The 27,093-nt window shown below is 38.7% G+C and overlaps 1 protein-coding gene across 6 annotated transcripts in view; it reads left to right on the forward strand.

Moving 5' to 3' along the window:
* The window catches only part of SH3GL3 (SH3 domain containing GRB2 like 3, endophilin A3), a 199,379-nt gene that overhangs the window by 100,456 nt on the left and 71,830 nt on the right, over positions 1 to 27,093 (forward strand). For all 6 annotated transcript variants that reach the window (XR_004057324.1, XM_030930693.1, XM_030930696.1 and 3 more), the window contains 2 exons: positions 18,490 to 18,558; positions 24,444 to 24,516. Coding sequence is in view for 3 of the 6 variants with exons in the window: in XM_030930693.1 (XP_030786553.1) it covers positions 18,490 to 18,558; positions 24,444 to 24,516 (142 nt within the window). In the remaining 3 variants the exon portion in view is untranslated. The remainder of the gene's footprint in view (positions 1 to 18,489; positions 18,559 to 24,443; positions 24,517 to 27,093) is intronic.

Here is a 27,093-nt window from a genome sequence, read left to right on the forward strand (position 1 = left end):
TAAGCATTTGCTTATCTGTAAAGGATTTTATTTCTCCTTCACTTATGAAACTTAGTTTGGCTGGATATGAAATTCTGGGTTGAAAATTCTTTTCTTTAAGAACGTTGAATATTGGCCCCCACTCTCTTCTGGCTTGTAGAGTTTCTGCCGAGAGATCTGCTGTTAGTCTGATGGGCTTCCCTTTGTGGGTAACCCGACCTTTCTCTCTGGCTGCCCTTAAGATTTTTTCCTTCATTTCAACTTTGGTGAATCTGGCAATTATGTGTCTTGGAGTTGCTCTTCTGGAGGAGTATCTTTGTGGCGTTCTCTGTATTTCCTGAATTTGAATGTTGTCCTGCCCTACTAGGTTGGGGAAGTTCTCCTGGATGATATCCTGAAGAGTGTTTTCCAACTTGGTTCCATTTTCCCCCTCACTTTCAGGCACCCCAATCAGACGTAGATTTGGTCTTTTTACGTAATCCCATACTTCTTGCAGGCTTTGCTCATTTCTTTTTCTTCTTTTTTCTTTTGGTTTCTCTTCTCGCTTCATTTCATTCATTTGATCTTCAATCGCTGATACTCTTTCTTCCAGTTGATCGAGTCGGTTACTGAAGCTTGTGCATTTGTCACGTATTTCTCGTGTCATGGTTTTCATCTCTGTCATTTCGTTTATGATCTTCTCTGCATTAATTAGTCTAGCTGTCAATTCTTCCACTCTTTTTTCAAGATTTTTAGTTTCTTTGCGCTGGGTACGTAATTCCTCCTTTAGCTCTGATAAGTTTGATGGACTGAAGCCTTCTTCTCTCCTCTCGTCCAAGTCATTCTCTGACCAGCTTTGATCCGTTGCTGGCGATGGGCTGCGCTCCTTTGCAGGGGGAGATGCGCTCTTATTTTTTGAATTTCCAGCTTTTCTGCCCTGCTTCTTCCCCATCTTTGTGGTTTTATCTGTCTCTGGTCTTTGATGGTGGTGACGTACTGATGGGGTTTTGGTATATGTGTCCTTCCTGTTTGATAGTTTTCCTTCTGACAGTCAGAAGGACTGTCTGTTGGTCTGTTGGAGATTGCTTGAGGTCCACTTCAGACCCTGTTTGCCTGGGTATCAGCAGCAGAGGTTGCCGAGGATAGAATATTGCTGAACAGCGAGTGTACCTGTCTGATTCTTCCTTTGGAAGTTTCCTCTCAGGGGTGTACTCCACCCTGTGAGGTGTGGGGTGTCAGACTGCCCCTAGTGGGGGATTTCTCCCAGCTAGGCTACTCAGGGGTCAGAGACACACCTGAGCAGGCAGTCTGTCCGTTCTCAGATCTCAACCTCCACGTTGGGAGATCCACGGCTCTCCCCAAAGCTGTCAGACAGAGTCGTTCGCGTCTGCACCGGCTCCAGCTACTTCCCCTGTTGGTCTTCAGCTGTGCGCTGTCCCCAGAGGTGGAGACTACAGAGACAGGCAGGCTTCCTTGAGCTGCTGTGAGCTCCACCCAGTTGGAGCTTCCCAGCGGCTTTGTTTACCTACTTAAGCCTCAGCAATGGCGGGCGCCCCTCCCCCAGCCTCGCTGCTGCCTTGCGGATAGATCGCGGCAGACTGCTGTGTTAGCAGTGAGGGAGGCTTCGTGGGCGTGGGACCCTCCCGGCCAGGATTGGGATATATTCTCCTGGTGTGCCTGTATGCTTACAGCGCAGTATTGGGGTGGGAGTTATCCGATTTTCCAGGTGTTGTGTGTCTCAGTTCCCCTGGCTAGGAAAACGGATCCCCTTCCCCCTTGCGCTTCCAGGTGAGGCGATGCCTCGCCCTGCTTCAGCTCTCGCTGGTCAGGCTGCAGCAGCTGACCAGCACCGATTGTCTGGCACTCCCTAGTGAGATGACCCCAGTACCTCAGTTGAAAATGCAGAAATCACTGGTCTTCTGTGTCGCTCGCGCTGGGAGTTGGAGACTGGAGCTGTTCCTGACTTTTTTTTCTTTATCATCTGATTACTCTAGCTACTTTTTTTTCTTTATCATCTGATTACTGCAGTACTATGTCGAATAACAGTAGTGAAAGGCATCCTTGTCTTGTCCTTTATCTTACAGGACAGATTTGCATTTCTTCCTCACTCAGTATGATACCAGCTATGGGTCTGTTGTATATGGCATTTATTGTGTGGAGGTATGTTCCTTTGATATCCAGTTTTTTGAGGGTTTTTATAATGAAGGGACATTGAATTTTATCAAATGATTTTTCAGCATCAATTGAAATGATCAGTGGTTTTTGTCCTTCATTCTGTTGATATGCTGTATCACAGTAATTGATTTGCATATATTGAACCATTCTTGCATTCCTGGGGTGAATCTCACTTGGTCATGATGAATAATCTTTTTCTTGTGTTGTCAGATTCAGTTTGCTAGTAGTTTGTTGGGGATTTTTGCATTGATGTTCATGAGAGATATTGGCCTGTAGTTTTATTATTGTTGTTTTGTTTGTTTGTTTGTTGATGTATCTTTGACTGGTTTAGGTATCAGGGTAATACTGGCCTCATAGAAGGAGTTTGGAAGTCTTCCCTCCTCCTCTATTTTTTAGTATAATTTGAGCAGGATTGGTATTAGTTCCTCTTTAAATGTTTGGTAGAATTCAGCAGTGAAGCCATCCTGTCCCAGGCTTGTCTTGCCAGAAGATTTTGTATTTCAAATGAGATCAAATGAGAGGTTTGATCTTGTTACTTGTCATTAGTCTATTCAGACTTTGGATTTCTTCATGGTTTAATATTGGTAGGTTGTACATGTCTAGGAATTTATCTATTTCTTATAGGTTTTCCAATTTATTGGCATATTGTTGCTCATAGTAGTCTCTAATGATCCTTTGAATTTCTGTGGTATTGGTTTTAATGTCTCCTTTTTCATCCTCGATTTTATTTGGGTCTTCTCTCTTTTTTTTAGTTTGGCTAAAGGTTTGTCAATTTTGTTCGTCTTTTCGAAAAACCAACTCTTTGTTTTGTTGACCTTTTATATTACCTTTTCTGTTTCAGTTTTATTTCTGCCTGATTTTTATTTTATTTTTTTTTACTAACTTTGGGTTTGGTTTGCTCTTGCTTTTCTAGTTATTTAGATGCATCATTAGGTTATTTATTTGAAATTTTTCTGCTTTTTTTGATGTAGGGGCTTATTGCTATAAATTTTCCTGTTAGTACTGCTTTTGCTGTATCCCATAGGTTTTCATGTGTTGTATTTCCACTTTCATTTGTTTCAAGGAATTTTCAAATTTTCTTCTTCATTTCTTCATTGACCCACTGGTCCTTCAGTAGCATATTGTTTAATTTTCATGTGTTTGTATAGTTTTTAAAGTTTCTATTATTGATTTCTAGTTTTATTCCATTGTGGTCAGAGAAGATACTTGATACGGTTTATCCTTGAGAATGATTGCTGAGGAGAAGAATGTGTATTCTGCAGCTGTTGGATAAAATGTTCTGTAAATATCTATGAGGTCCATTTGTTCTATAGTGCAGATTAGGTCTAATGTTTCTTTATTGAAATGCTAATGAGTAGTTTACACACCACAATTACAGTGTTATTATAGTCTGTATTTGTCTATGTACTTACTGTTACTAGTGAATTTTGTTCCTTCAGATAATTTAGCTCATTAATGTTCTTTTCTTTCAGATCGAAAAGCTCCCATTAACATGGTGAGTATTAGGGAGTGAAAAGCTCCCATTAGCATAGGTCTGGTGTTGATGAAATATTTCAGCTCTTGTTTGTTTGGGAAAGTCTTTATTTCTCCTTCATGTTTGAAGGATATTTTTGCAGGATATAATATTCCAGGAAAAAATCTTTTTCCTTCAGCTCTTTAAATGTATCATGGCACTCTCTTCCAGTCTGAAAGGTTTTTACTGAGAAATCTGCTGCCAGACATAATGGAGATTTTTTATATGTGATTTTTTTCTTTTATCTTGCTGCTTTTAGGATCCTTTTTGTATTCTTTACCTTTGGGGGTTTGATTATTAAATGTCTTGAAGTAGTCTTATTTGAGTTAAATCTGCTTGGTGTTCTATACCCTTTTTGAACTTGAATATTGACATCTTTCTCTAGGTTTGAAAGTTCTCTATTATTAATTATCTCTGTGAATAACCTTTCTATTCTGATCTCATTCTCTACCTCCTCTTTAAGGTCAGTAACTCTTAGATTTGCCTTTTGAAGATATTTTCTAGATCTCGTTAGGTTTGCTTTATTCTTTATTACTCTTTTTCCTTTTGTCTTCTCTGTGTATTTTCAAATAGGCCTGCTAATTCATTCCTCTGCTTGATCAGTTCTGCTATTTAGAGACTGATGCATTCTTCAGTTTGTCAGTTGAACTTTTCAGCTCCAGAATTTATGCTTGGTTCTTTTTAATTATTTTAATCTCTTTGTTAAATTTATCTGATAGGATACTGAATTCCTTCACTGTGTTATCTTGGATTTCATTGAGCTTCTTCAAAACAGCTCTTTTGAATTCTTTGTCTGAAAGGTCACATATCTCCATCACTCTAAAATTGGTCACTGGTACCTTATTTAGTTCATTTGGTGAGGTCTTGTTTTTCTGAATGGTCTTGATACTTGTGGATGTTCATTGATGTCTGGGCATTGAAGAGTTAGATATTTATTCTGATCTTCACAATCTGGGCTTGTTTATACCTATCCTTCTTCAGAAGGCTTTCCAAGTATTTAAAGGGAATTGAGCATTTGATCGAAGTTTTTGGTCACTGCAGCTATATGTGCATTAGGGAGTGCCCTAAACCTAGTAACTCTGTGAGTCTTCCAGTCTTGTAGAGGAAATGCCTCAGTGGTCTTGGGTAAGATCTGGGAGAATTCCTTGGATTACCAGGTAGAGTCTCTTGTTCTCTTCCCTTACTTTCCTCCAAACCAGTGCAATCTGTCTCTCCATGCTGAGTTTCTTGGAGTTATTGGAGGGGTGATACAAGCACTCCTGTGACCATCACTGCTGAGATTGTGCTGTGTCACACCTGAAGCCAGAGCAGTACTGGGTCTTGCCCAAGTTCTATTACAACTATTTCCTGAATTCTGCTGATGTTTATTCAAGGGCCAAGGACTCTTCAGTCAGCAAAAGTTGATTCCTGCCAGAACTGGATCTTTTCCTTCAGGGCAGTGGATTTCCTTCTGGCCCAGGGTGGATCTAGAAATGCAGTTCAGGAGCTAGGGCCTGGAATCGGGGGCTGTAGGAGTCTGCTTGGTGCTTTACTGTGGCTGAGCTGCTACCCAAGTTGTAAGACAAAGACCTCTTTTTTCTCTCCTTTCCTGAAGAAGGAGTCTCTGCCCAGACAATCACTGCCCCAGGCCCATGGCAACTATAGCTTGGCTACTGCTGATGTTTATTCAAGGCCCAAGGGCTCTTTATTCAGCAGATGGTGAGTCCTGCCAGGTCGGGGTTTCTCCTTTCAATGCAATGGGTTCCCTTCTGGCCCATGGTGGATTAAGGAATGCCCTCCAGCAGCTAAGGCCTGGAATTGAGGAAATGAGAAGTCCTCTTGGTGCTTTAGTATACTGTGGCTCTGCTGGTACCCAAGTCACAAGATGAAATCCTTTTTACACTTCCCTTTCCTTTCTTCAAGCAGAAGGAGCCTTTCCCTGTGGCTACTATAGCTGAGAATGTGCTGGGTCACACATGAAACCAGCACAGTACTAGGTCTTGCCAAGGCCTGTGATGACTGCTGCCTGGCTACAGATGGTGTTTATTCAAGGCCCAAGGGCGTTTATTCAAGGCCCAAGGGCTCGTTAGTCAGCAGGTAGTGAATTCTGTGACACTGGGTCCTTTCCTTCAGGGTAGTGAGTTCTTTTCTGTACCAGGATGGGTCTAGAAATGTTGTCCGGAAGCTATGGCCTGAAATGGGGGCTTTAGGACTTTGCTTGCTGCTTTATTTTACTGTGACGGAGCTGGTATCCAAATTGCAAGACAAAGTCCTCTTTACACTTCCCTCTTCTCACAGAACTGTGAGCTGCATTGCCTGGAGTTGGGGAAGGGGTGATGCAAGCACTCCCTTGGCCACTCCAGCTGGTGTCTCCCTGGAAAGTTCTCTATTAATAAAGTTTCCTGGGTTGCATGCACCCTAGTTCCACTGGCTGTAGGCCCAGCATAGCACCAGTATTTGTCCAGGAATTGCAGTCCTTGTGGCCTAGACTGCCTTTCAAGTTTACTTAGGACCCCAGAACACTTTATCCCACAGTGGTGGGGCTAGCCAGAACTCAGTTTCTGTTTCTGACTGCTGGGATGGATGATTGCCCTTTGCCTAGGGCTAGTCTAAGTGCTCCCTCCATGGGCACTGGCCAAAGCCAGTGGGAAACACTGGGAAAGGCCTGTGTTGCTTTCCACTGTGACAGGGCAGCACTGAGTTCCAATGCAAATTCCCAAAATTACTTTGCCCTTCCTCCCCCAAGTGCACAGATTCTCTCTCCATGCCATGCTGCACTGCTGGGGGATGGAGGAGGAGTAGTGTCAGCAATTTAAAACTGTCTTTCCTACCCTCTTGAGTGCCTCTTTCTTTGACACAGAGTTAAAATCAGGTACTGTGATTGCTCACCTGGTTTTTGGTTCTTATGAAGGTGCTTTCTTGTGTGGATAGTTGTTCTATTTGGTGTTCCTGCAGAGGAGATGATTGTTGGAGGGTTCTTTTGAGCCATCTTGCTCTGCCTCCTCCTCCAGAAATCAATGTTAGTGTTTTTCTGATGTATCTTTTTGCACCTGTTTATTTTCCTTTCATGTTATTATCTTTAGTATGCATCTCTTATTGGCAGGATATAGTGTAGCTTTAGTGTAGCTTTTTTGTTTGTTTGTTTTTAAATCCTGGCTGATGCTTCTTGTCTTTTAATTGGAATATTTAGTCCATTTTCATTTAATGTAATTATTGATATTTTTACATTTAAATCTGCTATGTTATTATTTGTTTTCTATTTATCTCATTCATTGCTTTTTTTCTCCTTTCTTGCCTTCATTTGGATTAATCACTTTAAAGAATTATTCCATTTTACTACTGTAGTAGCTTGCTAGTTATATATTATAATTATTTAAAAAGAAATCCTAGAAATTATAACACACATTTTTTAATGTGGAGGAGTCTTCATTAAATTAGTACTGTATGACTTCCAAGCAATAGAATAGACCATACAACAAGAGTCTCACTTAACTCCCTTAGTGGTGGCTTTTGTGCTATCAGTTTTACATTTTTGAAATTCTACATACATTTAAAACCTCATAAGACATTACTTTTATTTTAAGCTGTGAATATTCACTTAGATTTATCTTTCTGGAGCTCTTCATTTCTTTCCCTATTTTCTTATTTCCATCTGTTTCCATTTATATATGTGCATTTATATATAATACAAAATTTTATGTATGTGTGTGTTTCCATTTATATATATTTTTATATATAAATTCACATATATTACATAAATGTGTGTATATATAATACATACACACACACTATATATATAATTTTTAAAAAACCTCCTTTTAGTGTTTCTTTTGATGTTTGTTGTGAGGAATTCTCTCAATACTTTTGTCTGAAGATTTCTTTGACTGTTTTTGAGACATACATTCATTGACAGGGAATAGAATCTTAGATTGGCAGATATTTTCTGCCAGCACTTTAAAGATGTGATTTCATTGTTTTGTAGCTCCTTGGTTTCTCTTGCAACATCAGCTAAGAATCTTTTTGCTGCTTCTTTGAATGCAATGTGTATCTTTCTCTTTGATTGCTTTAAAATTTCTCTTTGTCTTTGGTCTTCAGTCGTTTAACTATAATGTGCCTAGGTACGTTTATGTTCATATTTATCCTGCTTAGTATTCATAGAGAAGTTTCAATCTGTAGCTTGGTGTCTTTTGTCTATTTTGAATAATTATTGTCCCTCTCCTCTTCAAATATTGTTTCTCTCTCATTTTTCTGAACTCTAAAATACACTTGTGTTAGGTATTTTCACCATGTCTGATGTGCTTATAGTGCTTTTTTGTGCTTTTCATCTTCTTTCCCTTTATGTTTCAATTTAGATGCTTTCTACTGACTGAACTTCCAGTTCACATATTCTCTCAGTTGTCATGTCTAATTGTTATTAAACACTTCTGTTGGGTTGTTAATTTTAGTTATTGAATTTTCATCTGTAATTATCATTTGCTTTCTTTTTATGTATTCCAATTTTTGATAAAAAATTTACATTGTCATTTATTTTATTCAACATATTTATCATAGTTACATTAAAAATCATTTCAGATGTCAATATTGGGATTACCAGTTGGATCATCTATTCTTTTCTTAGTTTTCCATTGTTGGTTCAGTATCCTGGTATGCCAAATGATTTTTATTTGAATGGCACATATTGTGTATGAAGAATTGTAGCAGGTCTGAATAATGTATCTTCCTCCAGAGATTATCTAGTTTTATTCTGGCAGATAATGAGGGTAAAGGCTTATAACCTTGCTACAGATGGACTGAAATGATTGAAGTTTGCGTTCCAGGCTTTCTGAGGGCATGTCCCCTTGCTTGCTTTTGCTCCTGGGGTTTAGGTATTCAGGGATGAATTAAAATCTCCGGATGTTTTTCCTTATTGGGCAGTCCTGAACTCCAGTTTTTGTCTCTTGATCACTGTGATACTGCAGAAATATCTGTTTAGATATTTAGCCTTCTAGCAGCCTCTTTGTGCTGGTTTCTTATCATTCTGCCTTGTGTATTCAGCTTAGGAATTGTCAAAAGCCTCAAGAGGAAATTGAACATAGCTTGTCAGGCTTGCTTCTTTATGTTTCCCTTTTTCCCAGAAATTTGGCCTCTTATATCCCGGTTTCCTTGGTTACAGTGTATTCAAATTTTTTTCTTACACAACCTAGTGAGACTGCTGCAAGTTCCAGGCTGGTGCTTTCTGCTCAGACTTTATGTCCTATGTTGCAAGACAGAACATTTCCCAAAGAGAACAGTCAGCTGTAGATGTATCACTCACCTCAATGCATTTCCCTTCCTCCCGATTTTGGCCCCTCAGATCCTGGCTGCCTTGGTTGCTCTGATGACCTCAGAGATCTCTTTAAACTTTGAAATTTGAAAAAATTTTAGACTTACAGAAAGGGAAGTTGCAAAACTAGTACAGAGAGTTCACATATACCCTTCACTCATCTTTCCCTAATGTTAACAACTTACATATTACCTTTACTATTGATACTTAAAATTGCATTGCCATATTCTCCAAGCTGATGACAACAGAGCATGACTGCCAACTGGTTGAAAGAAGAAAAAGGAACCTTTCAAAAGGGTGACATTTTTGGCACAGGGCTTCTCAAAGTGTGTTCCTTAGAACATCAGTCCTTGGAGATTTTCCTATTAGATAACTTCCACAGCCCAGTGATTGTGGGAAATGCCCATCTTACATATATGTGCCCCTTTGGAAATCCACAGTGCCCATTACCATTTTATTTTATTTATTTTTTTTGAGATGGAGTCTTGCTCTGTCACCCAGGCTGGAGTGCAGTGGCGTGATTTCAACTCACCGCAACCTCCACCTCCCGGGTTCAAGTGATTCTCGTGTCTCAGCCTCCTGAGTAGTTGGGACTACAGGTGTGCACCACCATGCCTGGCTAATTTTTGTAGTTTTACTAGAGATGGGGTTTCACCATGTTGGCCAGGCTGGTCTCAAACTCCTGACCTCAGGTGATCCACCCGCTGCGGCCTTCCAAAGTGCTGAGATTACAGACATGAGCCACTGTGCCCGGCCCTCCATTACCATTTTAAAGCCTCTGAAAATGTTTTAGTAAAGAAATCTGCTTAATTTTGTTTTCCCTGTGTTTCCAAATATATATAGCCAAGAGCTCTTTTTGGTTTTTTGTTTGTTTTACTTTGCCTGACCCTTAGGTACGTCCTATGGAGCTAGTGTTTTATGGCACACATACTGGAAAATACTATTCTAGAGCATTTTCTAAAATCCTAAGTTATAAATTTTGCTTTTTTACATTTTCTTCTGGGTTCTGGCTTTCTCGCTGTTTAATTTCTTGCTTCATGAAAGGGAAGAAGATGGAGATGCCAAGGTTTCTTTGAAAATAGATATTTGCACAAGAAGGCAGCCAAGGCTGTGTTAACATTTACCATTAAAAATCCAACACATCTAGATAAAACACCAAATGCAAAAGCTTCATGTTTCCCAAATAAATTTCTTTTATAATTTGTCACTGCTCAGTTGTAGTCTTTGAAAATAGTTTTCATTTTCCTGTTACTGAGAAAATTAAAGCAGCCAAGAAGTAGATGGTGAACAAGGATTTTATCTCTGACTGTAGCACCAAGGCAACCTGAGAGCGGTCTAATTTGCAGCAGAAATCTTCTTTTCCACTGGGGGAAGAACACACGAGCCACATTGAGTAGCCACCCATTTGTATTTTTGATTTGCAATTTCTGTCTAGTGAGCAAAGGTCAGGTGTATTATTTATGATGGGGAAGCTGAATAGGTGAGTGAGGGTAGCTTGTGTTTGATGCTGAAGAAGGTAATTAAGAGGGTTTTAGAATGTAATTTTGGCATTTTTCCCCACTCCACCTCCACCTCTTCAAACTATGTGTCCCCTGTCATTTCCTAACCGATCTGCCTGTCCACCTTCTGGTTCCTCTCCAGTCCATTATCTCATGACCCACTTGACTAATCTTTCTGAAACTCAGATCTGTTCTTATCACTCACCTTTCTAAAAGTCTCCATGGTCCCCAGAAGTTTAGCCCCTTGGTCTGGCCCCTGCATGTATGCCTGTCTGCTCCTTTTCATTTAAGCTGAGTCTTTCATATCCGTTACCCTTGCTGAATTATTATGCTGTTTCCTGTTATGTTGTATGCATCTCTTAGAAGCTGCATATAGCTGAATTTTTAAAATCCACTGTAGTATTATTTAATATGTTGAATGTAATCCAATTATGTAGATAATCATTATTGATCAATTTGGACTCTGTTTTTTAATCAACCATTTCTTTGCTTATGCTATTCTTTCTGATAGAAATGCCACTTTTCTTCTTATCTCCCTGTTGAACTCCATATATCCTTCTAGGCTTTGTTCTGGAACTTTCTTGGCACCTCTCATTTATATAATTGCTTCCTTCCATCTGGGTTTTAATGGCAAGTTCTGCATCTCTATTACAAAATAGTATTGATCTCATTGTGGATTGCTGTTTGTGTTTCTGCTTTCCAATGGGCCGGTGAGAGTGACTGATCTTTGCATCTCTAGCAAATTGGCACAGTTGGTAGACTTTCCAACTTGAGATATTAGATGTTTTAGAAATTAGATTGGATGACATGGTGTCAGTTTGAAACATTAAATTGAGGTGTTCTTTGAAATGTATTTAAGGTTATATGTTGATTTCTGAATACAGCTTTAGCTGTATACCACAGATTTTGATGTATAATATTTTTATTGTTAAATTTTTTGGTAATTTCTATTGGAGTTTTCTTTTTAATCTGTTATTTAGGACAGAATTTTAAAATTTTGTGCTGATATACTTATTTTTATTGTTGATTCCTAATTTAATTGCACTATGGTTAAAAAACCCCAAAACCTAATAAACACGCTCTATATGGTATTGATTGACTTTGTTACCTAGTATTAGGTTGATGCAAAAGTAATTGTGGTTTTTGCCACTACTTATAATATTTTGCAGCAACATAATATATGGTCAGTTTTTGTAATGTTCTCTCTGAATATACATTTTTTAAATTTATTGGCTGAGGGGATATATGTATATGTGCATAATATTTGACCAAGGTTATTATTTTGGTCATTCAGATAATCCATATCTTTTTCAGTTTTTTATCATGTTTGATATGTCAGTTTTCTGATGGAGTTGTATTAAATCTCCTGCTATAATTGTGGGTTTATCAGTTTCACTATTTCAGTTTTGCTTTATATTTTTTGGAGGTTATACTATTAGTGGAAACAGTATCATTATTATAAAAATTTTGGTGGATTGCTCCTTTTATTATTACATTGAGTCTCTATTCCTATTAATGCTTTGCCTTAGGAAGGTATTTCTTAGGTTGGGCACAGTGGCTTACATCTGAAATCCCAGCACTTTGGGAGGTGGAGGCAGGAGGATTGCTTGAACCTGGGAGCTCAAGACCAGCCTGGGCAACATAGAGAAACCCCATCTCTACAAAAATACAAAAATTAGCCAGGCATGCTGGTGTGCCCTGTGGTCCCAGCTACTCCTGAGATCATACCGCTGTACTCCAGCCTGGGCAACAAAGCAAGACCCTGTCTCAAAAACAAAAACAAACAAACAAACAAAAAAAGAAAGGTAGTTCTTGTCTGATATTATTGTTACAGGCTTTATTTTGATTAGCATTTTCCTAGTATGTACAGTTTGTCTTTTCAGTCTTTTCTATGTGTTGTGTTTTAGTTATGACTCTTAGAAGATGTATATAACTAGCTTGTTAAAATTCACTCTATTATTGTTATGTTGAATTTAATCCAATTATATAGATAATCATTACTGATCTATTTAGATTTATTACTATCTGATTTTGTGGTTTCTATTTGCCATTCCTTCTTCCTCCCTCTCCCTTTATTCTCCCTTGTTTTCTTTTGGATTGAAAAATACTGGTTTTCTAACAGTGTGCTGGTATGGATACTATGTTATAACATGCATAGTACTATATGGGTATCATAGTTTTGTGTTTTTAGGAGTTACCATTAGTTATATAACAGATACCTGCTGTGCATTATTTTAATTATGTCTAAAGTTATATCCATTTCTCACCTCCTCCTGAACACACGTGAATCTTAGTATGCTTGAAATATTCACTCAACACCCTTCCCCATTTCTGTGTTATTATTGCTTAAGGTTTTAATTTTACCCTTGTGTAAACTCAGACACATTGGTTTTTGCTTGTTTGTTTGTCTTTACTCAATGGTAAATTTACCACCATAGTTTCTCAATTTCTATTCTCACCATTGTTTCCTATGGTCCATACTTTCCCTCTTGGTTCGGTTTTTATTTCCTTGATGTAATACTTAAGCATCACTGTTATTTGAGTCTGTGAAGTCTGAATATGTCTTTATTTTGTAATGTGATCTCAACTCACTGCAACCTCTGCCTCCCAAGTTCAGTGATTCTCCCACCTCAGCCTTCTGAGTGGCTGAGATTACAGGCATGTGCCACCACATACAGCTGTTTTTTTTTTTTTTTTTTTTTTTTTGAGATGGAATTTCACTCTTGTTGCCCAGACTGGAGTGCAATGGCACGATCCCGGCTCACCTCAACCTTCATCTCCCGTGTTCAAGCGATTCTCCTGCCTCAGCCTCCTGAGTAGCTGGGATTATGCCCAGCTATTTTGTGTTTTTAGTAGACGGGATTTCTCCATGTTGGCCAGGCTGGTCTCTAACCCCTGACCTCATGTGATATGCCACTTTAGCCTCCCAAACTGTTGGGATTACAGGCGTGAGCCACTGCACCCGGCCTTGCTCTTGAACAACAGTTTAGGGAGAGAGAAAATTCTAGATTTTTATTGCGCCACCTCACCCGGCTAATTTTTGTATTTTTAGTAGAGACAGGGTTTCACCATGTTGGCCAGGCTGGTCTCGAACATCTGACCTCAGGTGATCCACCTGCCTCAGCCTCCCTAAGTGCTGTGATTATAGGCATGATCTGTAATCCTGTGCCTAGCCGATTTCTTTTTAGCACTTTGACGCCATTCCTTCATTGTCCCTGGCATCTGCTGCAGAAGAGAAATCTGCTGTCAGTCTTATTGTTGCTCTGAATGTTTTTTGCCCCTGTGATAGTTTTAGGATTGTTTATTCTTGAGATTTTGCTGTGTCTGGGTGTGAGTTAATATTCATCTTGCATGGTACTTGAGTGTACTTCCAAACTGTAGACTCCTAACTTCCTTCAATTACAGAAGAGAAAAGAGCCATTTTACTCGTAAATATTGATGCTCCTGTATTCTGTTCTTTTTTCTGGAGTGCCTGTTGGATATATCTTGGAATCTCTCACTTATCCTTCATATCGATTAACTGATACTTCATTCAAAAAAACTCTTCGTCTGTTTATGTTCTTTGAGTAAATTCCTTCATGTTTTCCAGCTTACCAGTTCTTTCCTGATTGTGCCCAGGCTGGAGTTTGTCCCATCTATTGGGTTTTTCATTTTTATGACTATATAATACTTTTTTTTTTTTTTGAGACGGAGTCTCGCTCTGCCACCCAGGCTGGAGTGCAGTGACGCGATGTCGGCTCACTGCAAGCTCCGCCTCCCGGGTTCACGCCATTCTCCTGCCTCAGCCTCCCAAGTAGCTGGGACTACAGGCGCCCGCCACGACGCCCGGCTAATTTTTTGTATTTTTAGTAGAGATGGGGTTTCACTATGTTAGCCAGGATAGTCTTGATCTCCTGACTTCGTGATCCACCCACCTCGGCCTCCCAAAGTGCTGGGATTACAGGTGTGAGCCACCGTGCCCGGCTATATAATACTTTTTGTTTCTAATGTTTTATGTCTATCTTTAAAATTTCTGTCCTTTTGTATAATTGCTTGCTCTTCATTAATAGAAGTTATTCCTTTATCTATCATTTTAATAATATCCTAAACACACATTAAAAAGTCTTTATTATTGTTTCATAATATAGTTTTCACTAGAAGTGAATTCATGTTATGTTATATTATGTTATGTTATGTTATGTTATGTTATGTTATGTTATGTTATGTGATTTTTTTGGCTGTCTTTCTTGGTGTTATATTTTATTCATGTGCCTTATAATTTAGATCTAGGATGAATTTTAATTTTAACCTCTTTTGTGCTCACTTCTGTCTAGTGATTGTGGCTTCTTCCACCCAGCTTCCCAAGGCCCCGGTACAAAACTGTGGTTTCCGTTCTGTGGTAATACTGGGGATATCTGGATCCAGTCACAGAGCTGGAGTGGGGAGGAGGTGTGACTTGACTTATTTTTTGTCCTTCAGTTTCTTTGGGCCTGCAGATTGCCACATGTGGTAGCATCAGACAGAGATTTGCATCCGAATTTTTTTTTCCAGCCTCATTTGCTTTTCCATCCCCAACTGTAAGCAGAACTTGAACCTAGACTCTGGTCTCATGGAGCACTATTTTAGATCGTTTTGTACGCAGCAGGAGCCAGACTGCTGGCTGTCATAGCCTGTGTGCAGGCAAGAAGCCCAGCAGGCCTGAGACCTCAACCTTGTTCATCATGTTGTGTTTCTGTTCATTTTCAGGTTCACAAAAATGTTTATTCTGGTTTTGAGCATTGCTTATCTTTCTGGTTTTCTTTTTTTGATATTTAATCTATCCTTGCTACATATTGAAGGCATAGGAGTACATATTTTGATATTTAATCTATCCTTGATTTGTATTCAGAGCATAGGAAGTGCATCAGAGTTGAATTTGAATAGTCATCTTACCAGAAATAGAAGCTTGAGTATTTATATTTAGCTTCCCGCACCTAAAGGAAATAACCCTGTAACCCTGGAATGAGGCCAGGTGCCCTGTAGGAATCACATCTCTTTTTTATCTTTCTATCCCAAGTACCAGTCATGTCCCTGCACATAGTAGATGCTCAACAAACAATATTTATTCCTTGACTGACCTCTGAAATATAATTGAGTGGCCTAAGCAGCTAATGCTATGTGTGTATTTATACTTAATGTATCAAAACAGCTAAACATCACTGGGAAATTCAGGAAAAGCAGAAATGAATGATGACTCTTACCTGTGACTCCTGTTGAAAATGATCCCACATGTTGTCTTTTCAAACAAGATATATTCATGACACTAGTTTCTGTTCTTGAAAGTAGAGACACTACTCCTTCTATTAGACATTTTGGTTTCTGAAAATAGAACAAGTAAAACCTGAATGAGTGAGAACTGGTTCGGATTAAAGAGATTTCGGGTCTAACTCTCCAAGCCAAAGGGATTTTCAAATAGTTATTTTAAAACGTGGATCTATGTGTGGGCTTCTGTGGTTTCAATAGTCACAGGAAATGGCAGGCCACTCTATCAGTAGGCTTTTGCTATATAACCCACCATCCCAAAACAAGCGACTTAAGACCGAAAAAATGTTCATTTAGTTTATGATTCTGTGGGTCAGCAATTTGGGCTGGGAGCACTGGGTGGGTGCATGTGCTGGTGTGGCTGATCTCTGCTGGGTTCAGTCACCTGTTGCCGGTCAGCTGCCAGGTGAGCTGAGGGCTTGATGGTCTGAGGTTGCTCAGGTAGGATGGCTGATCTCTGATCCACATGATCTTTCATTCTCCAACAAGGCAGCCTAGACTTACGTGGAAGTAGTTACAGTGGACCTCACAGAGTGAGCAGAAGTATCTACAGAGCCTCTTTGTGAGTACTGATTGGGACTTTATAGCCACACAGTGTGGTTTACACTCTTCTATTGGCCAAAGCAAGTCGAAGGGTGGAAAAATAGACTTCTTAATGGGAGGAGGTGCAAAGCCTGTGACCACTTTTGCAATTTACCATGGCAACAAAACGTGGAGGTGCCACTCCCCACCCCAGGAGAGATTGTGTCACTTTCCTTAGATTCTCAGGCTATTACCTCCAAAGTTGAGAACCAATATGTTGGATGATTTCACTACTGAATAACAACAACAAAAATGTTTAGGAGAGTTAACTGCTGATGGATACATCTGTTAAAACACTGCTTGGTGTGTGGAAATGAAATTTTTGATTTTTTCTATTGGAAGTTTTACCTTGTATCAAGGCATTGGGATAATTCTCTCTGACTGCTGTACTCAATCTGAAAAGTAAGGATTCTTGTCCAGTGTACCAGATAACTTCTATTATGTGGCAAACCACCCCAATTCAGTGGTTTTAAGCAATACCGTTTATTGAACTCCTGTTCCCATGCCTCAGCAGATGGGGCTGATCTCGGCTGGGGTCTCTCACGTTACTGCAGTCACCCGCAGGTCAGCTGAGTGGCTCTGATTCTGAGGGTGGACTGGTTGTACCTTGGGGGGTGTCTGGGCCACTTGTTTCTCTCCATTCAGTTAATTTGCCTGGGCTTGTTCACAGGGTAGCAACAGTGTTTCTAGAGAGTGAGTGGAAGCACACAGGATCTTTTCCTGCCTAGCCAGGCTTGTTTCTGTGGGGTCAAAACAAGTTACAAGCCCAGCCCAGATTTACTAGGTGGGGAGATAGACTCCAACTCTAGCTGGGAGAAACTGTAAAGACGCAGGACAGGGAGGTTGGAGAACCCTGGCCAATTTTGTAGTCTTCTCTAGCTGTTGTCTTCAAGAAATTCCTTCTCACACTTCGAATTTAAGTAAAATACTGTCTCCACTTATATTGTTCCTATTAAATAGTAATACCGCATGTGTGATAGTAGTAGTAACTACACTTGCATTTAAAACAACCTGCAATCTTTTCACCATTAATTGATGGCACCTCCCTTACTATGGATTTGAATATTCATATTACTATTTTAAGGGTGTAGATTATGTTAATGTATTTTGCTAAAGAAAATGATTGAACATACTTTTTTCTTCCAATTTGTCTTCCTTGTTCTTTAATCCAACCCTACTGGTGGCAGACTTGCTTTTCTAAAGGGTTTCTCTGTGTTTGATGAAGACTCTTTAGGGATCTCTAACTTGTACCCTTTAGCTTGGCATTTGAGAATCTGTGTGCGCTGGGCGTTGTGTAACTTTCAGATTTTATTTTCATCCATTCTCCCTTGTGCACTAGTTTTCACAGTTAAACACAATTTATTGATGTTTTTTGAGCACATTGGCCATACACAAATTGTCTTCAGCTCTTGGGCAACATTTTTGGTTGTTACAAGTGTGTGTGTGTTTGTGTGTGTGTGTGTGTGTGTGTCCATGCTTGCAGTACTGGCCTTTAGCAAGTAGAGACCAAGGATGCTGCTAAACATCTTGCAGTGCACAGGACAGCCCCCACAACATATAATTATCTGCTATAAATATCAATAGAGTCGGGACTGAGAAAACCTGCCATATCCATTCCTGCCCCTGGCTCTTTTTTCCATGGTGCCTCATCCCAGAAGGCCTTTTCTTCAATGCTGCCCGATGAAATGTTCCCTATCCTTGAAATGCCAGCTCAAATGCCACATCTTCTAGGAAACAGATCCTGCATGAACCCACTCCCAGTGCTTTGGGTTCTCAAAGTCCATTCTGTGCATCACTGAAGTGACTACCACTTAGTGCATTTACAATAATTTGTCTCTAGTACTATTATTTTTTAATGGTTCTTATTCTTTCCTTGTTTTTTAGTTGAATGTTTGTGTGTTGACTCTTTGGGTGAACTGTGTGTTCCTTGATGACAAGTATCTCTCGTGTCTTTGTCCTACAGCACTTACCCTGTGTTTTACACATAGTAGGTGCATAATAAATATCTGTTGACTGCATGAGAAATGTATGTCTTCCTATGCCTTTAGATATGGTTACCCCTTCCAACAATTTTCTTAAAGGACTTAGTTCAAAAAATCCAACAAGTTGAATCCAAGTTTGTTTCTGTTTTTAACAATTTAGGTCAAAAACTGTGACAAGAAATCATTGTACAATGCAATTATTTATGTTTATTTCTGCAGCTATTTAGTGAAAAAATAAGTGGTGCTGAAGGAACTAAACTAGATGATGAATTTCTTGACATGGAAAGGGTAAGAGAGCATTTTAATTTGTAAATTGATTAGAAACTGACTTTCATTGTGATATGAGATATACTGCTATTGTAAAGGATATTCGAGTGGAAATCTAGGATGTTTAAATATAGGTGTGGATTATGCAATCCTACGAGGCAATGCTTTCCCACATTCCAGCCCAAATCAGATCCTCCCCCTGTAGCTACATCCAGTTTGCGCAGGTCGAGTAATGAGATCGATGTGGCTAACTCGTACCCTCTAGTGGCCAGAAGTCAGAATGTGCAAAAGATGGGCAATCTTGGCAGTTACTGCAAGGCCAAAGTAATTGGTAGTATATATTTTGGAGAATCAAAATGTATTTCTGGGACAAGATTTTTCAAATGCATAATGATTTATTTACCGTGTGGAAGACTCGGGTTCTGCTCCCATGTGTTGCAGGAGCTGCATAGCAAACAACTTTTATCCTGGTTCTGCCACTAGAACCAGAGTGTGGGAACTTGGATAAGTGAATTCATCTTTTTGAACTGATACAGAGATGATAAGTGTGCCCTGTTTGTCTCAAATGGATTTTGTGAGAATTATGCAAACATTAACATATTTGAAATAACTTACAAAAAATATGATGGGCTTGGGACAGAAATGATTGTAACATGTTCCAAAGAAAAATGGTATCGTGTCTGTCCGTTAACATGTTTCCCAGTCAGCTGTGTGGAGTTGCTCATGTGGAGGCAGAACTAGAACCACCAGTATTAACAACATACTGTTTCTTTCCTCGTTGTCTGGGCCCTTTAAACATAGCCTTGTTTTAATAATTAGACACCCGCCTCGCCCCCTCTGTCAAAGGAGAGAGGGAGGAAATGACACAAGGCATCCACCCTCAAGTGTAACATCAAGGCTGCAGACACAGTAGGTAGCAGAGATGTCAGCAGGTGCTGGGGGAGGAAGTCCAGCCCCAGGCTGTCCACCGCCCCGGAGAGTATCTCCTCAGGATACCTTGGCTCTGGCCAGCTCATCTTCCAGGGAGTTCTCTGTTCTCTGGATGAGAGCTATTGAGTGTCTAGAAATGTTAATGCCTTGAGGGGGAAAAACTTATTTTGTTTTTGCTTTTGAAAAAACTTAATTTCTGAACCTTTAAACCATGGAAACATGTTCACACCATTGACGTATCTTAAATTACTTAAAAAAACTCAATATACAAATATGTAATGTATAGCTTTACTAACAAAATGATTTAGTTGAAATGTTAGATTTTAAAGCATTTTTCAAGAGTTTTAGTTTCAGTTAATGGATTGAGATCCTTCTTGCTTACCTGCTTTTACCTCCAAAAACCCCAGTGAGTTACAGAAGAAACATAAAATCTATTATCTGTTTTATTACAGCAGTGAAAAGCATGGAAACATATAATAGATGACCAGAAGTTTTAAAAACCTTCCAGAAGAGATGCATTAGATGGTATTAGATCCACCTAAAAATGATACAGAAATGCCAAAGTAGTGGGAAAAAATATTCTATAATTAATGCTAACAATATAAAAATAGAGGAACAATAGTAAAATCATAATAAAATTTGATGCAAGAAAAGCACTAAATTTAAAAAGCTTTTTAATTATAAAAAGATACAGTCAATGTAGTCTATCAGGAAATTATAATAGTTATGAACCATTCTGCACTACATAACATAGCATTTGAATTTGTAAGGTAGAAGCTGTCAGAAATAAATGGAGAGTTGATAAAAATATAAGTAGACTTCACATACCTCTCTCATAAAATAATAGATTAAACTGACAATAATCAATAGGCTCATGGAGGATTTGCATAAAATATGATTAATATCTTTGATTATAAATAAATATAGATATCTGCATTCCCCAAATGGAGAATGTCCATAGTTTTCAAATTCCTTTGGGACAAATACGGTAATCAATTATGTACTAGGTTATAGAAAAAAAAAACTCGATTAATTTCCCCAAGTGATACCATAGAACACAAGAAGTATAAGGGAAGGTAGAGCTTCTAAATTCTGGATGTTTGGAAATTTAAAAATGTGTAAGAGTAATTCTTAGTTTAAAGAGGAAATGGAAAGTAAAATGACGTTATTTAGGCATGAGTGACAATTCTGTATGTCAAAGCCCGTGATATGTGGCTAAACTGTAAATGTATTTAAAGAAAATAAATGTTGGGAGAAAGTGAATAAATCATGCAATTCAAGAAGCTAGGAAAATAACAGCAAGTTAAGTTACTCTAGGTAGAAGGTAGAAATCAATATGGATAAAAAAAGAGATTAATGAAATAGAAAACAACAATCACAAAAGGTCGAAACTACAAAGCCAAGAGCTTTAGGAAAGCTGTAAAGCAACAAACCTCTACCAAGTGTGGCCAAGAGGGAGAAAAAGGAAAAACACAAATAAATTACATAAAGAAGAAGAAAGGGGATATGCCCACTGACAGCATTTTTTAAAGAGAATGCCGTAAATAAGTGTCAGAAATGAGAGTTGCTAGCAGCTGTCTTACTCAGGGGCTGGGCCTAAGGGAGTCAGTGGCACAGCCCTTGGGACACCTCATGGGCAAGGTGCCAGCATTAAACAGAAATTCCAGATTTAACTAACCAAGATGCTGCCATACCAGGTTGACTTCACAAAAATAATTTTTACCACTCTGCTTTCCTCTATTTTTCTTAATGGTTTGGCAAGATATTTTCATAGCAATTGGTAGATGTGAACAGACACGTACACACACACACACACACACACACACACACACACACACAAAATAGTGTCCTTAGCTATTCTAGGAGGGAGATTTTGTTTGTTTTTAAGCTACATGAGTTTTTGTTGTTTTTTTTGTTTTGTTTTGTTTTGTTTTTAATGCTCATCTTGACTCCACATTAGCCAGCATATTTACTCTTCAATTTGTAAAGGGTTTATTTCTAGTTTTGATGCTTGAGCTGGTGTGGAGGCAGCTCCAGTGTGTGCATGTCAGGGCCTACGAGGCCCTTGCAAGTTTATGGTCATTTGTTTCTTGGGCTTTTTTGTTTCAAAAGTTATAAAAAAAAGATCTGAAGTAGAAAATGTCCCCATTCTAATTCCTCTCATCATCATCATCATCATCTTCTTTCAGAGGTGACTCAGCTTTCTGATGGCTTTTCATGTCCAAAAAGTGTTGTATATATCAAAGGGAACACTCTATGTTTTAACTAATATCTAATTTGTTACATTATAAATCTAAAATCCTCATTTTTCTTAAGCTTTAAGCTGAACTTACGAATCTTATTTCCAAATTTAGTAATTTTGCTATAAGATGATAATCATTATAGTTAATTTTCATTCAAGGTTGCATTAATTAACACATAAGCTTAACAGATTCAATCCTTAAATATTTACCACCAGTTCTATAATTAAGTAAATTCCCTTAGACATTTCAAGCTATAATTACAAAGGCAATGTATAGGACTCCCTCAAACTTCACATAAAATCTATTAACAGCGTTTTCCTAAGCCCTTAACATTTCTTGTGACTAATAAGACATAAATATCTAGGTTATCAGATTCTCTTAAACATTTTAACGATCTTGGCAAATAGCTGAACGTACCAAAGAGATCTCAAAGTCACAAAACTTGTTACTAGGCCAAACACACACGCACATGCCCACTTGCACACACAGCACACGTATATCAGTAATATAGATTTGACTCTTTTTTTTTTTTTATCATTTCTGTACTGTCTTTTAAAACTTTCCTGGGGCTCCAGATTAATTTATTTAGTCCAAATTAATGTATTTAGCTAAGGGGAACAAATGCGATTTCAGGCTGGATAAGATTGCTTGCTTGCAAACTTGTGACCCCGGCAGGATCATAGTTCTCTAAATTACAAAAATGATCTGTCTTCTGTTATAAATCACTCTGCAGCTTGCTTTCTTCCTTTGTATGTACTTTGAATGTCGATCCTCCTTATTTTTTTTCCTTATGATGAAAGAGTATTCCTTTACTTGGATGTTTCATAATTTATCCAATCAGTCTCCTATTGATTTCCATTTTCAATATTACATAAGATGGCCTAACAAACATGTTTTTCCGTCACTGCAATTTACTGGTGTGTTTCTAAAAGGTTAAATCCTTAGAAGTATAATACCTGGCTCATTAATACGTCCATTAATAAGAACTTCTCCCTTGACCTCCAAAAACATATCATTTTGCATTCCTGTTGTGTATGAAATGACCCATTACTCCACACCCATATAATACCTGATATTGAGTATAACTGATTTTAAACATGCTTTTATCAATCTGGAGAATGTAAAGTATCTCCTTTTTATTTACAGTTCTGAATATTCTTTTCAAATCTTTGTAGGCAGCTTGTGTTTTTCCTCTTTTCCTTCTTTCTTTTTAAGACATAGAGTCTCGCTCTGTTGCCCAGGCTGGAGTGTAGTGGTGTGATCTCGGCTCACTGCAACCTTCGCTTTCCAGGTTCAAGCGATTCTCCCACCTCAGCCTCCTGAGTAGCTGGGATTACGGGCACCCATCATCATGCCCGGCTAATTTTTGCATTTTTGTAGAGATAGGGTTTCACCATGTTGGCCAGCCAAGTCTTGAACTCCTGACCTCAGGTGATCCACCTGCCTCAGCCTCCCAAAGTGCTGGGATTACAGGTGTGTGCCACCATGCCCAGCCTTTTCCTTCTTTCTTGTTTGTTTAAATGGGAGTTTTGAATATTATGGATACGAACCCTTTGTCTTTTATATATTTTTGTTTGCCACTTTTGGCAAATGTCACATGCTGTATCTTTTCGTGTTCAGTTTTTGAGTTTTTATGGAGTCAGAATTTTGGTCTTTTTATTTATGACATTTGAATTTCAGGTCCTGGTTAGAAGTTTCTTTCCACTCCAGTATTTCAAAATACTGTCCTCTATATGTTAGTCGTTTTATAGTCTGGTTTTTTTAGGTTGATATTTTAAATCATGTATATAGTATGAAGACTCACTTTATCAGTTTGCCAAATTTTAACAAAAAAAAGAAAAAATTGAAATTATGATGGGATTTGAATGAATTTTGCATGTTGATTTGGGAAGAATGCATATCTTTCCAAAACTGAGTTTTCCCATCTAAGAATGTGGTTTTTCAAATAGGTGTTGTGAATTTCTCATAATGGTTATTCTTTGTTACTGCATTTTTATTGCTTTTATGAATGAGATCTTTTTCTTTACATTTTCTTTTGGCCTATTGATGGTATAAATAAAGCTATTGCAACTCGCATTTTAACTTTATTGTTTATTCCCATATTAGCTCTCTGGTTAACTAAGAACCAGAAAGTCCAGGAATGGTTTTGCAGAAGGAAAGATTCAGTCTTAACCAGAAAGGGTTAATTAACTTTCAGGGAACATTTGGGGAAAACTTTGATGTTAACATCTGACCGTAGCACAAATGAGTATGTTCACTGTATTATAATGCTAATGATTATGATTATTTTATTGTTGATTACTGAGGCAGCTGCTAATATGGATCATTATTGTGGCATCCTTATATAAGTATAGAAATTCAAGTTCACCCAGCAGATAAGGAGAGTTTGGTTCATGTCTAGCGTTAGTTTTGAGAGACTTCCAAGTATATCTGATAATCTAGTGGAGCATAATAACTTTTCCAGATTTTCTAAATATTACCTTAATATTCATTTTAATGTTAAAAGGAAAAGTAAATTAATGTTCTCCAACATCACTGGAAGGAGGTGATGTTCCAAAAATCAGAAAGTGAGAAAATATTGCATCTCTCAGAAATGTTGAAAACGTTCATTTGGATTAAAATCATCATAATGATGTTAGAAGAATTAAATTAATGAAAATTACTCCTCTATTTGTTCTTTTGTGAATTTATTGAGTTTGTCATTTACTAACTTTTTAAAATTTTGCTTTTAAGAAAATAGATGTTACCAATAAAGCTGTTGCAGAAATTCTGTCAAAAACCACTGAATATCTTCAGCCAAATCCAGGTAAAGTTGAAATATTCTCTTGTTCATTTGCTGTCACAGACCCTAATAATCCATGTTTACTTGGTGTTTAGTTGACATAATGTAGAAACAATGTCATCTGCATCCCAATAATGAAATTCAGTTTTTAAAGCTGAGTCTCCAGTGACCAAAGGTAGTTGCATTCAGTCCTATTGATGAGAAACAGAACAGCTATATTTGTGAACTTCAGTTGACGTCATCCGAATGGAGTGCTGGTCGTAGCAACAAGGGAGCACTGAACAAAGGTTTTTTTTATGAGTTGCTTCAGAAAGCCACTAAACATTTGGCAAATATTTTCTTACTCCCTTATTTCTTCTTTATTCCTCTTTATAATTTTTAAAAAAAATTCTGCCCTTGTGTATATACATAGAGGTATATGTTAATTTGAAAGAGCTTTCTCTTCATGGCTTAAATGCTGGAGAAACAAGATATAGTCAATACGAAAGACTGCATAAATCCAGGGTCACACTGCAGGTCTGGGTTTCTAGGTCCCCAAGCAGCAGATTTTCCCAGGTTGTAAATTATAAGAACCAATAGAGGGCACCTAAGCCTTGAAATCTGTGGATTTCTGAAGCCGCCTTTCCTTTTTAGGAATTTATTATTTGCGTGGAGTTCCTGTGATTCCCTTGACTGTAGGAATCAGCACAAACCTAACCATTTGAAAATTGAGAAAGTAAAAATTTAAGAATATAAATTTTATCAGATGTATCCAGGCAGGTCTAAAGTTCTTTACAATTGTATTGGTGACAATAGCTTTGAAAACCGTAAAAATGTATCTTCTCCTCCCTGGCCACATCAGTGATTGAAATCAGCCCCACAGATTGCTTTTCCTGATATATCAGTCAACAAATATTTAATAAGTGCTTTCTCTGCACTAGAGGATTTTGGGGTGCTGGAATACACTATGAAATCAAACAAATGTTTCACCTTCAACCAGCTGACTCTTGAATGGGATAAGGAGGTGTTGGCCAACAATAAAAGTGTCCACTGGCTAGAGGTCTCTGGTTATTCCTAGAGAAGAGGCAGCCCTAGCAACCTCTTATTCAGTTTAATGGCTCTCACCCATATGCCTGCTGCATCCCACACCCCATTCCAACAGCGGGAAAGATGGGCAGAGAGAGAGACAGAGAGAGAGAGAAAGAGTGTGTGTGTGGTGTGTGGGAGTGAAGTCTTTGGGCCTGGGGACCTGGAGGATAAATGCTTTGAGGATAAATGTGAGGTTCAAAAGTCCAGCACTGGCCAGGCACAGTGGCTTATGCCAGTAATCCCAGCACTTTGGGAGGCCAAGGCATAATGATTGCTTGAGGCCAAGAGTTCAAGACCAGCCTGGACAATGTAGCAAGACTCTATGTCTACAAAACATTTTCAAAATTAGCCAGATGTGGTAATGCGTCTGTAGCCCTATTTATTCAGGAGGCTGAGGTGGGAGGATCGCTTGAGCCCATGAGTTTGTGGTCACAGTGAGCCGTGATCACACCACTGCACTATAGCCTGGGCAACAGTTGTTGTTTCAAAACAACAACAAAAAAGGCTGGCACTGTGAATGTCAGGTGAATGTAAGTGGCATTCACAGCTGGCACTGTGAATGTCACTACTCTCAGTGCGGTCTATTGCTGGAAATGCACAATCTTAAGCTCAATCCAGACCGATGGAATCACTCTACATTTTAACAAGATCCTTGGATTATTTACATACACATTAAAGTTTGAGAAGCACTGATTTAAAATACGTTAAAAATAAGTACAAAATTATTACAGTAGGAAGAAAAGTGTATCTCTTGACCACCTAAAAGTATCTCAAATACCACAAACTAGTATGTGATTCACTCTCTCACCTACAGGATGAAATCTCAAATCCTTAGCTTGGTCACATTTTCATAGTCACATTTTCAATCATAGTCACTTTTTCCCATAGCTGTCTCCCACTTTGTCCTGTATTAATATCTTTTTAGGTCAAACAAGCCTACTCTTTGTCCACTGATTATGCCACAGTATTCCCTCTTCTACACGTTACTGACACTGTTCTCTATACTATTCTCTGTACTTTCCATCTTTCTTCAGCATATTGCTGCCTTTCCCTTGCCTTGCACCGCACGGGACTTTATTTTCATAATTACGTCCTGTATATTCTGCCTCCCAGTAGCTAGACTTTGAGCTCCTTGAGGGCAAAGGCTGTCTCTGGAGTCCCGGTAATGAGCACAGTGTGTTGTTGCACAGGGCCCAGTGCAACAACGAGTAAATACTCAGTGCCTGAGTCAGAGGAAGGAAAGCAAGGTAAGACGCAGTGATGCCCATCACCTCCCTAGGGAGTAGGGGCTGAGCTGCACCTTGGGACCAGCCACACAAGGCTAGCATTCACTAAGGGTGGGTGGTCTGTCTCCTCCTATGATTCTGCCTCCTAAACAGCAGCACCTGCCTCCCATAATACTGAAAATCATTAGGCTGAATCAGTCCTTGGGAGCACAGTGTGTGTGTGTGTGTGTGTGTGTGTGTGTGTGTGTGTGTGTGTGTGTGTTAATGACCAGTTGGTTGTTTGAAACATCCTCCTCGGTAATTCCAT

The sequence above is a fragment of the Rhinopithecus roxellana genome, chromosome 5 (genome assembly GCF_007565055.1).
Source record: "Rhinopithecus roxellana isolate Shanxi Qingling chromosome 5, ASM756505v1, whole genome shotgun sequence".
NCBI classification, from domain to species: domain Eukaryota; kingdom Metazoa; phylum Chordata; class Mammalia; order Primates; family Cercopithecidae; genus Rhinopithecus; species Rhinopithecus roxellana.